General features: G+C 36.3%; 1 protein-coding gene across 6 annotated transcripts in view; it reads right to left on the bottom strand.

Annotated features, from left to right (window-relative positions):
- Window positions 1-563: 563 nt before the first annotated feature.
- The window catches only part of PAPOLA (poly(A) polymerase alpha), a 58,183-nt gene continuing 45,781 nt past the window's right edge, over window positions 564-12,965 (bottom strand). Inside the window, exons 18-22 of one of the 6 annotated variants that reach the window (XM_080807768.1) lie at window positions 11,094-11,194; window positions 10,642-10,862; window positions 6,934-6,996; window positions 4,789-4,863; window positions 564-2,738 (exon numbers count right to left, since the gene is read on the bottom strand). In XM_080807768.1, coding sequence (XP_080663894.1) covers window positions 2,643-2,738; window positions 4,789-4,863; window positions 6,934-6,996; window positions 10,642-10,862; window positions 11,094-11,194 — 556 coding nt within the window. In that variant the 3' untranslated portion in view covers window positions 564-2,642. The remainder of the gene's footprint in view (window positions 2,739-4,788; window positions 4,864-6,933; window positions 6,997-10,641; window positions 10,863-11,093; window positions 11,195-12,965) is intronic. The other 5 variants (XM_080807769.1, XM_080807770.1, XM_080807771.1 and 2 more) reach the window with 5 other exon arrangements.

Raw genomic sequence — 12,965 nt, 5'->3', positions numbered from 1 at the left:
TATCCAATATTGAGCATTTGGGGGTTTAAAAAAAGCAGTATCTGATTTGGGTTTAGTAAAATGAGAAACAGAAGATCCTAGCCGGTTTGTGGTCTATAATCCTAAATTCACTGAAAAGCAACAGTGCCACCTGCTGACATAGAAATAAGTCACCAACTGCGTTGAAAACCAACAGTTCTGAAAAGGAAATGAACCAGCAGTACACGATCTACATGCATGAAACAAATATACAGAAAAGGCATAGAGTCTACATACACAAAATAAGTTCTGTGGGCAATGGGACGGCGGAGAGGGAATTATTAGTGACTACATTCACATTTTCCTCCCCAATGATCATTTATATGAAAAACAGTGATCACGGAAGGTATCAGTTAATACTAGGCTGCCACTAACAGCATAAATGAACCAGAAGCACATCATCTCTAAATGTAAACGAAGTAAAGTAAATTCTTTTGCAAATCTTCACTTACGGCCACACTATAAACTTTAAAGCAGAACCGATTTATCACTGAAAAACAAGAGAAATAAAGTCAGTCAAAAGAAACCAGCCGACTGTGGGATTGTGCTGTTTTTTTTTTTTTATTGTGTTTTCAATGGAGAAATACATCATCTGTTTACAAAATAGCTCTTGAAAAATACAAGGAGTACAGATACTATAAAACAAAGCAAACTCCAGTCATGAGACACTACATACATCATGCGAAAGCAACAGTCTGATCTCCAGGTTATGAAAACTAGAATTAAAAAGTCACTACACAGAAAAGGTCCAAGTTTCCAGCTTGGCAAAACTTGGGTGCAGTTACATGAAACGTTTAATAAACTGAATTTTTTTTTCCCCAATGTGTAAACAAAATGACAAGACTAAATCTGTGCCTGGCAATTTCAATCTAACTCTGAAGCTACACAACACACACACACACCTTGTACACTTCACCTGTTAGCATGACCATCTTTTTTTCTTAGGTGGTGGGAGGAAGGGCAAGGTGAGTGTGCGGAGCGAAGATGTGGGAAGCGGAAACACTGCCTACTAGACATCATAAGGTACGTTGAAAAGAAAGCCTCAATTAATGCATAGCCTAAGGGGAAAGACTACACTCCAACTTTGGAAAATTAATTTAGGAGGATGGGGAAGAGTTTAAGTAACTGCAGTTTAACATGAAAAATGCACATGGGACAGGATGGAGCACAATGGAAGATTCATAAACATGCTCATCAGAAAACGTTAGGTCTGCTTTGTCCAGATTAGGAAAGAGTAACTAAGTTTATCAACATCCGGCACCCCTCATACTTCGTGACGATGGATGCTCTGCTGCTTAATTATGAGGACTTCTTTTCTTTGCAGAAAGGAGTTCCTAATCTATTGATCGGATAAAACAAAATGAAAAAGGAGTAGAGAGCTGACTAGATGCCAAGTGCTTGCTAGAAATGATTTTTAAAATGTTTCTACATGTAAAATTTACTGACAAATTTTGGTCAACCATTTAAAAATAAAAATCAGTTTAAAATTCTTGGAGAAAATGCCTTTTGCCCACGTGTTTAAAATTGAAAATCAACTTTACTACAGAGAGGAGTTCTGTGGAGTGTACAAAATTCCGCACGTCCAGAGATCAAATGGCCGTCCCAGATAGGGCATCGTGTTCCACTCGCATTTCTTTTAGTCACCCTAAGATTTCAGCCACAGGACGGAAATTTAGTGTTCTGTGCCACATGGCCACAGGATCATTGGTTTCACATCATGGCTTAAGAAAATACTGGCATTTTGTTTCTTATGAAATTAAGTTCTACCTCATGCATATAAGCGAACAGGGAAAAAGAAAAGGGGGAAGGAGCAAAAAGCTTTGTTTCAAAGACAACAGACTGAAGGCAAAAGAACATGGAGCATAAGAAGCTCAAAGAAAAATACCTGCTGGCTGATCGCTGATTTGTATGCACTCTAAACGATTCTATAAATAAAACTAACATATCACGTCTTAATCATGACCCCATCAAAACCAACTATTTCCTAATTATTATTTCAATGTCAAATATACACCCTTGGAGTTGACATTTCATTGTTAAGGGTTGCAGCTACCGCACAGGGACCGAACTAGATGTCCTCTCATCCTTTCTCTGAAGTAGAACAGTACGCCACTGCACAATGGTATCCAATTTGAAGACTAATGGTAAAGGAAATTTTTCAGGAAAAAATGAAAATCCATCAAGCTGAAAATCTAAAATTAGTTCTACTTTCTAATAAAAAAATACATAAAAGTGCATCATTGAACAAGGAATTCTTATGCCAGTTTGTATTGCAAATTTTCCAAACAATGCATCAAACATAAACCCAATCCAGGTGTCAAATTATGGATACAAATATAGCTTGAGGTTGTTTTTTTTGTTGTTTTTGTTTTTTTGTTAAAGGCAGTAATTTTTTGAAATAGTTAATGCAACTGTTGCTAACACAATAATAATAGTACTCCTGGCTTCACATACTAACCTGGACTTCCGATCAAGTGCTGATTAGCCCAGTAAGGGAGGTCACAAAAAAAACCTAAATCCATTTTCAGTCATGTCTAGTCTTGTACCCTCCATTCTCCTTTTTTAGCATTTGAAGACAACAGGTTGAGTTGGCAGATATTGTTTATGGACCCCTGAGGTTGTTTTTACCGATTCAATCTCAGTTTTATTGAATTCTTGATAACAGGAATAGGATTTGCAGGGAGAGCAGGGATATCAGAAAGGTCTGTACTGGATGTTTTCTGAGAACGAAAGCAAAGAACACAACATTGTTCAAAGCACTGTAACTTAACAATGAGATTTACGTTCCACTGCTTGACTCTCTAAGAAATGGATGGAACCTTACCATAGAAGTACTAAAAATTTAAAGAGAAACAAGAATAAAGTGCAAATAAATATGACTATTACTATAAAATTATTTGTTCTATACTTATAATTTTCAGATAATAAAATATGAATATTTTAGCAATACACAGAAAACTCTTAAGTAATTTTAAAATACAGCTTTTACAGCCACACTCCTCTAAGAATGACCTATCATATAATTATTAAAGTCACGTTAAACTGTATTTACTTGTAGTAACACTAACAGCTGTGAAGTTAACTGGTGCTGGAGCACCCCCGTGTGGGAGAACACTTAAAGTTCACCTCACACACTGGAGAAGCAGTTACCAAGACATTATTTTCTGACCCTACACATTATTAAATTAAATCTATACAACTCAGCAATAATTTAGTTATTCTAAAAGGAAAACTTCATGTTAAAAAAAAAATTAAATCACAAGCCTTCTTTAACATTCAAAAACAGAGAGATAAATTTTTAAATGTTTTATTATGGGAAATTCCAAGCATCCACACAAATAGAGCGCGTTCTATGATGAATCCCATGTAGCCATTACCAAGCTTAGCCAGCGGCCCAACCAGAACCATCCACTGTCCCCCCACCTTCACTCCCAAGCTTACTCTGAAGCAAATCCCAGAGATGTTTTGTAAGTATCTCAAGTTATCGCAAAACAATAAGGATTCTTTATTACACACAGCCACAATGGTATAATTATCTCCCAGAAAGAAATATACCCCTTATATCACCAAATATAGGTATTTTTTTTTAATCTACATCATCATTCTTTTTATTAACTGGGCCATTTTTCTCTCAATGTCTCTACAAATCTTTCCATTAGAAATTAAGTTCTACCTCCCCATAAAAATACAAAAAGGTAAATTACCCACAAGTACTCATCACCATAGGGATGAATTTAATAAGACAAACTTTGAAAACAGTTCCCCAGAGTAATGTGGGAGGCCAAAAGACATGCAGTCACATCACAGGAGCTTAAGACTGACAGACTACTTTGTCCAGGTATCAATGCCAAGCACATTTCCTCGTGTTGTTTTAGTTACTTCCTCCATCCCAAATTTTTATTAGATAAAAATTATGGAAATAAAAGACATTCTAGAAAGCCAAAATGGTATTTCTCCCTTTAGAGGCTATGAGGGTTAATAGTTAGCAAAAACACATCTTAAAATTATCACATTAAAATACTCTGAGCCACAAAGCAGCAAGTATCACTGCGTCAGTTCCGCAGCCTCACCGTGAGCAGCAATGATCTCAGTGGGGCTGCAGAGTGTCACCAGCTCCACGTCTACTTAAAGAAAGTATTTACTTTGTGTCAGAGTATACCTTAGATTCCAAATATACTCAAACTGAAAGGGTTCAAAAAGAAAACCATTGTTTCACAAACAAAATGAAGGTTCACAAATCAGTATTCAAAAAAAAATTGATTCTAGGTGCCTACTGTATGTAAGAATGGACTATCACAGAATTTCTAGGACAAATAATTTGAAAGAATTAGGGGTTACATTAAATGAATAATTGAAAATCAGGAGTAAAATGTGAGACAGAAACACATTTTAAAAAGAAAAAATCATTTTAACCTCACAAAAAGATCCACAAAGAAATGTTTTTTAGTTCTGTCATGATTCAAAATTCACTCTTTGATCTATAGAGAAAACCTTTATATGAGTACTGCATATTGTGACTAGTGAGGATTTAAATAATTTGCAATATCAAATAACATATAAGGGGATGGGTTAGCATCTTGACAGTGCAAAACAACGGTTCTATCGAATCTGATGCCCTACCTTGAAACTACGATACACACTGATATGCCAGTGAGTTAATTACTGTTACAGTGAGAATTTTAACAGTCTTCTGTATATGCTCATTTTAATTCATTATACCACACTAATCTTAACATTTATAAAACTCTCCTTGCTTTTTGCACTTAGTACCTGAGAGGCCAACAGAGAAGCCGCTGTGTGAATAGTTTCTGATTGAGTTGTACTTGTCTCTGTATCAAGTTGTTCCTGTGAGACAAAGAGGACGGGGGAGGAAAGAGACTTAAAAAAAGAATAAAAGAACATGACTGGGTTTGGCGGCTAATAAAGAAGACAACTTGGAAAACAGGAGGATCAAGAGAAAGATGGGACCACATCACAAGATCATGTAGTGAGCCTGGCCGCAGGCTCCCTCGCCCATCACATCACATACATTTCTATTTGCCTACTTCAACTCCATGGGCACGGTCAGAATATCTCCTGACTTTCCAACTACCTCCAACTTGGACATTTGGAGCAGATAATAATTAAAGACACACACAGGCACATTATGAAATGTTGCCCAGACAGTAATTAATACACTAGAAATCTAAGCCCTAGCTTATGTGAAAAAAACAAAACTTGGTTAATATTATTAAATAAAACTACCTTTTCAAAAGGATAAAAACTGCTCCCACACCTTTGATTAAAAGTAGAAAAAAGTCCCTAAAATATTCCTTTTTTGGGGCGCCTGGGTGGCTCAGTGGGTTAAGGCTTCTGCCTTCGGCTCGGGTCATGATCCCAGGTCCTGGGATCGAGCCCCACATCAGGCTCTCTGCTCCGCAGAGAGCCTGCTTCCTCCTCTCTCTCTGCCTGCCTCTCTGCCTACTTGTGATCTCTGTCTGTCAAATAAATAAATTAAAAAAACTTTAAAAAAAAATTCCTTTTTTTTTTTTGGGTTTTTCCTCCCCCTCCTCAATAATCAATGCACTGATCTACTCTAAGTATTATCTGAAAATACAGGGAGAACCACGTCATGCCACTGCTCTCAACATTTTTAAAGCTGTGCACAAAACAAAATACTACATGTATCCAGAAACAGATGAAAATAAACATGTAAAAATCTGAATTTCTGTAAAACAACATATATAGTAATAAAACAATGAAATGTCAATTTTCTCTTATGAAACAGAGGAGGGTAAACAGGATGCAGGTAACAGAAATGGAAGCACAGGCTTTCTGAAGCACAAACTGGAGTTATTGACTGAGTTTTAAAAGTAAGCATACTATTTGCCTCAGTAACTCCTCTTTCATTAATTTAGTCTAATAAATATAAAATGGACGGCAGGTATTTACCGACAGTCAATACTACAGTAAGAAAGAACTTCCTTTTTTTAACAGAAATAACTGCAACAATTGGAACTGGTTGAATACAATATGGTCATGGCCTTAAGATAGCTATTAATATTTTGTAAATTATATAATCACAGGAACAATTTTTCCTGGTTTACAGAGTGAATAAAGATTTGAAAGCAAAAGGCATTAGAATGTGTGCCCAAATAAAATCTATAAAGACACCAAAAAAAAACTTCCTAAAATGTCGATTATGGGAATAATTTGGGAGGAGGAGGATTTCCAAATTTTCTACAGTAAGAAGAAAAAGTTAAAAGCCTACAGTACATTCCAATTTCTGAAAAAATGATGTCCGGAGTCTAATGTGGTTTGGCTAAACCACTCTCTCTCATCTCATCTACCTCATCTCAAGCCCCATGCACTCCAAAAGGCTCTTGCCAGAACCTTCTGCCAAAAACTGGTTCTCAAAACATACCATACGTTCGCACCAAGAGTGAGATGACCTTCTCATCTTGGACTGCCCCAAATCCTACATATCCTTCAAGGACTACATCAAATACTACATGGTCTTCCTACAAAGCCTCTTAATATTTCTTCAGTCAGAAATAACATCCCACTGCTCCTGCCCTTCACACCACCCCAGCAGCCTCAATTACTCTGATCTTCTCTGATAATTAGTTGCTTCTACCTCTTATCTTCTCTACTTAATTACAAGTTCCTTTAAAGGCACGGAACATGGCTCACTTGTCATTTTATGCCATTCAGTATCCACCCAGATTACCCTGCATTTAGTAGGACCTCAAACATTTGAGAAATTCAATTTCACCATTATAAATTAACATTCAAAAGGGACAAACACTTCTCTAAAAAGAATACTAAAAACAACCTACAACCTAGAGAACGAAAAAGACAGTACAATATTCTAGAGACATTTCTATCACATCTTCCGTACTCTTGTGTATGTATTCCAAGGCTAAATTAGTATACCTTTGTTTCTGTTTTATCATGTCCACTCAAAGCAAGACAGTTAGCATCTTCGCTTGTTTCATCCTGTTTTTGAAAAAAAAAGCTTTATTCTCTAAAATGAAAAATTTAGATTATCTGCCAATCAATGCTTTAACTGATAAAAATTTTTTTAAAATTATAAAATAATTTAACCTGTAAGATCAACTATGGCCTTAAAGTAGATCACTCATTCACTTGAAAAAAAATTTTTAATGTAACATATTTAATTTGACTTCAATATCTTCCAAACAAAGAATATGAAGAAAGCTGTTACTGTTGATCAATACCACCTAAAGTACTCTCCTAAAACCACTAAGTTCATAAAATATTTTTTATAAGGAAGAGAAAAAAAAGAGTTCTTTGATCTAACAATTTAGAAACTTGGAATCCTATCACCCCTATTCTGGGACATTCACATACATATCAGCATTTTTTATAAAAGGTTCTGAGGAGTTCTACAAAGAATACTTCTTTAACTTTCCCCAACTTAATTAACCACAGAATCCCCCTTGCTTAGTAAAACTTAGTAACATCCTGAAGAACAGGAGGTTTGAGAAATGTTCTCTTCCCAGTCTTTTTTAATTTATTATAATTGTATTAAAAAAACAACTCATTTGATAAAGTAAGGAAAAGGGAGGCCAAAGATGGCTGCCTTTCCCATATTTGCAATTAACGTCCCTTTAAGAATAACTATTTTAACCCTAATTTCTCTGCTGTATTTACTAGGCATAATTATAATTTTAAATGCAGCTTTATAACAAGACATAGAAACGATGTTTCTATGAGTAGAAGAGATTTAACATTTAACAAATTCTAATAAGGTCCTTATTTGTATCCTGAAAACATTACAAACCTCAAGAACAGTAATTCGTCATAACTAGGCAAATATCAAACCTGACTGGAAACGTAGCATTATGGAATTATTGCTAATACTGGTAAATATACTGGCATATACATATATATGTACACACACACACATATGGTGATAATATACTGTAGTTGTGTTTTCAGAAGTCTTTATCTTTAGATACACATAGAATATTTATGGCTGAAATGCTATGCCTGGGATTTGCTTCATAACAAGGGAAAGGAAGTAGATGTGTAGATGAAGGAGGCTGGCCGTGAGCTGTTAAATGTGGAAGCTAAGTGATACAAACAGGACTGTTCATTAAAATTTTGTACATGTTTGAAATTTTCCATAAGAAAAAGTTTAAAAATACATAGGTAGCATCATTTAACCATACAATCCAGGGCAAACATTAGTCTTTTTTTATTTTACGTATCTGTAAAGCCTTCGCCTATGATGCAAATCAAGGGGCAGTACACCTCCTGACCACCCTGAACCTCCCTGTCTGTACACATGTTAGCGCATGATTAATTAAGGCCAGTGTTTCTTTCTGGTTAAAATTTCTAATACCAAGTACTCATTAACAGAGAATAAGAGATCCAGTTGAGGAGAGCTCCAAAGTGATGATATGTCATAATAATCTTCTCCTTTAGCACCATGAGATTTAGGCCTGGGTTCTAATCCTGACTGACTTTAATTAGCTTTATAAACAGAAAAACCACCGAAACTCAAGCTCCTCCTTCTGGGAAATGAGGAGATCAGCCCGTGAGATACCTCAGACCCTCACGTCTCTTGTATATCATAAAACTGTTTTTGTTAGTCAACTCCATGAGGCTGCCATAAACAAAACCCAGACTCTGAGAAAACATAAAAAAACAAAACAAAAATTGCAAGGAAAAAAGGGAGGGAAGTCTGTTTTAAAGAATACTTAAGAGAAATCAATCAATAGCTACACAGGGATCTTATAGAGTTACAGAATGGAACAAACAAAGACTTTAAAAAAAAAAAATCAATGATGATGCAATCGGGGTCAGTTGAGCATTGACTAGATATTTGATTTTTCTAAGCAGGATAAGTTTAGTTTGTTTATGCTTTCTTTTCTGTAATCCTTATCTTTTAGATACATGATTTTAAAAATACTGATGATATATGATGTCTGGATTTTTAATTTCTATAATACAGATAGAGGGAGATGGAAAAGGCCCAAAGAATGAAGGGTGTAGGGACTGGCAGAGCCCACTGTTCCCAAAGCTGCAGTGGGAATGACTCTCTACTTGTGTATAGACTTAAAATTGTCCATAGTAAGTTAAAAAATCCTATAATCCTACTGCCTTCGTATCTAGACAGGAAACAGGAGTGTTTTCTACCAAGGTAAGTGCAAATGAAACTACCACCATTATGCTGGTACTCCATGAGTCAGAGCTCTTAGGAGCCATTAAGGGATTAAACCATTAACAGAAGTAAACAGAATGAATAGGCATCTCCAGTTATCCTTACGTGTACTTTACTAAGGTCAAAAGAAATATGAATTCTGAATTCTGCAATGCTCTGCCAAATTCCAAACAAGTATCAAGAGACACACAAAATGTGCAGTTCCACCCAAACCAGCACACTTTTAGGTTGCTGCACAACACAGTCATGCCGCATTGGGGGTTTGAATAAAAGATTCCCAGGCCTAACTTCTGGAGTCTCTGATTCAGTGTATCTGGAGGAGGCTGTAAAATCTCTATTAGGAGGGAGGGAAAAATCACTCTGAAAAATTCTGATATACAGCAAGGCTGAAAATCACTGCCGTAAGAAATAACTACGCAGATGGGTTTTCAGGATAGGAGTTGTAAAGCATGATATGATATCATCATTCTTAATTCAGGACCTTTAGAGTGACAAAATTCATCAAGTTATTCATATTCAGTTAATAGGGACCATATTCAAAAAAATCTAAACCAACAGGCTTCAGAATAAGCTGGGGAACAGAACACTTACAAATTAGTGACAATAACATTTCACTATTACAGATCAAAACACTCTCATGAGAAAAATCCAGATTTTTTTTTCCCCATTCTAAAGAAACTTTGATGAAATTAGTAAATTCCTAAGTAACAAAATTTCAACCAAAAATCACAATGAAATTAGTTTTTGGACTGTCATCTTTGGGACAAAAGTGACTGTCCTACTAGCTGGAAGAAAACAGGAGAGTGATTCCAGGGAGCAATGAAATTGTGTGACAAGCCTACTTACTCCTGTTTTATATTTCAAAACACACAACAAAATCAACGTACACTTTTAATGGTTTCCCTAAAACTATCTGAGACTTTGGCAAGGCAAATTGGCCACTATAAAAAGTGAAAGTATTGTGAGAAAATTTTCCTGAAGGGTTGGAGGAAGCAGTTATTCAAGGTCTCAAAATTAATCTGACTTTGCAACTTTGGTCAGTTATTCAGTAAGAATTCCCTGAAAACCTCTCATAGTCAGTAACCCTGTAACACCAAATACAGTGTAAGAAACTCCAAAACTCCACTTGGATCCTGGAACTATGTCCAAAGGGGCTATCGAAGAATCAGTACACATAAAAGATACAGCTATGAGAGAAAGAGAAACTGAGATGACATGCTAAACTGTGCTAGACTAGACAAGCTAAGTTTAAACGAGGCCCAGCTTTATGGATGAGGCAGGCACTGAGACGGTAGAAGGGTAGAGAGAGACTATGGCCCTAAGGCACTACCTAAACATTTCTAAATGCTTTCTTCCTTGCTGCTTCTTAATTCTGGCTCACAAAGATTTTCTTCTATTGGACTTTAAAATAGGCAGACTGGTATTCCCATGGCTAACTAATATATAGATACCTCTTCTGTTTTGGTTTTCTTAGGACTCTCTTCTTTATGAGGTGAGGACGTCCTCTTGACTCCTACTATAGGGTTAGGTATTTTTGTTGCTGCATTTCCTGAAGGTCTAGGTGGTGGGTTTACCAGACGTGTTGAAGAAACAACTCTGGAGACCGTAGGCTTTGGTGGTGGTGAAATGGCTGGTTGTGTGGCAGTTTGAGGAATGCTTTCACTCGATGTACCTAAGTAGGTAAGTACATGAACACCATAAAAATTACAGTAAATCCTGTCAACAGCAAGTTACAAGTAAAGCTTTCAGTCTCTGAGTTTTATTTTTTCATCGATAACAACACAGTAACATTAAAAAACTGAATTCGAACCAATTAATCAACAAATAAAGCTCCCCTTCGAAATGAAGGCTAACACCAAACACTGTGTAAGGATTCTCAAGCCTGTCAACCCCATCTCCTTACCCCCTGAGCTTTCACTGGAATTTACTTGTGGCACAGAAACTTCAGTAGCCTGTATGTTGGTCACAGATGCTGCTGTTACAGCTGGAGCAGGACTGTTTCTGCTAAAAAAAAAAAAAAAAAAAAAAAAAGTGAAAAACGCAAACAGTAAAGTATAAAATAAAATTCCATAACAAAATTTAATATGGAAATTATTTGAAGGAAATGATTCTTTGGTTTTACTTGTGTATACGTCAGTAACTGACTTTATTTGATAAATATGACCAACAACCCAAAGCACTCACTCTAAAGCAGTGCTGTCCCACAGAAACCTCTGGAATAATGTCTCACAGCTGTGCTATCCAGTACAGTAGTCACCATACAGAAGCAGCTACTCTGCACTTGATATATGGCTGGTGAGAAACTGAGTATTTTATTTTATTTGATATTAATAAATTTAAATCACCACATGTGGCTAGTGACTAGCCTATTAAACAGGACAGTTTTAAAAACAATCTGTGTCTGATTTAGGGGAAAAGACTTAATGGATCTGAGGTTTAAGAAAATCCTGTCAAAGGCTATAAATGAGAAGATGGTCTAAGAAACAAAAATAAATTTCTGCATACAAAATCTAAGGGTTCGTGACACCCAAAAAGACCACCAGGTGGCCCAGATAAACAACAAAGGCTTTCAAAGCCATCCCTCCTTGTCTTTGTTCTGGATCCTACTCCCTCCTGTCATTTCAGGAAACTGAAATCATCCATCCTTTACTCCACCTCTTCAACTTTTTTGTCTCAAATAAATCCTATCGCAGTTAAATAATCTCATTTTAATCACCCCTTGAAAGAAAAATAAAAGCACAAAGTCCTCTGGTTATTCTCACTTCCTCGGCTACAGCTGGCACTCTGCAACTGTGGAACAATGACGCCCTGACAAGGTGGTGGCAAGAAAGGACTTCGACTTTTGGTGCCTATAAGACATTTGCATTTAACCAGGGCCATCAGCTTATTAAAGCTTCGGAGTTCACGGGGTGCCTGGATGGCTCAGTCAATTAAGTGTCCATCACTTGGTTTCGGCTCAGGTCATGATCTTGGGGCCCTGGGATTGAGCCCTATTTCGGGCTCAGTGCTCAGCATAGGGTCTGCTGGATTCTCACTATTCCTTCCTCTCTGTCCCTCCCATTCATGCTTTCCCAAATAAATAAATCTTAAAAAAAAAAAGTTTTGGTGTTCACTGGTACACAGAAGTAAATGAAGTCAACAAGCGCAGATGATCCCACTCCCCCAGGGAGAATACTGAGCCAGGACAAGAGCATCCTCAAAGGCACACACATCTAATGATCTAAACAAAAAGGGAGAGCTGGCCAGAGCACCACCACGGATGCAGAAAGAAAACCAGAAAGAGCTGGCAAAATGGTTAGTGCATAATAAATATTCAAAATATGCTAAGCAAATATACAATTACAAACTTAAAATCCAGAAGTCTTATTTACAGATGTTACTCAGTATTACATAGGAAACTACTGTTGTTTAAGCTTCTGAAGTTACTTACTTAGTTACTTACTTCAGTTACTCGGAAGTTACTATTTTACATACATGTGCATGAACTCAAAATACAAAAGGCTTTTTATACAATCCCTTTGAAGGTAACCTAGTATTTCCATTAAAAATAAAAAAGACTCTACAAGGATACACTGGAAAAATTTACAGAAGATTAAACATAAATACGGCTTTTTGTGTTCTAGTTCTTGCCACCATAGCCATGTTATTTCTTTCGTTAACAAAAAAAAGTTTAGCTGTGTTAAATGATTTTAAAGACACTTAATTCTTTAAAAAAAAAAAAAAGTTTCCTGTAATTAAAAGCAGCCCACAAAGACCTTCACCTTCCTTAGAAGAC

The sequence above is a fragment of the Martes martes genome, assembly GCF_963455335.1.
Source record: "Martes martes genome assembly, chromosome: 7".
In the NCBI taxonomy this organism is placed as follows: domain Eukaryota; kingdom Metazoa; phylum Chordata; class Mammalia; order Carnivora; family Mustelidae; genus Martes; species Martes martes.
The sequence above is the reverse complement of the archived record's forward strand: the minus strand, read 5'-3'. Positions and strand labels throughout refer to the sequence as shown.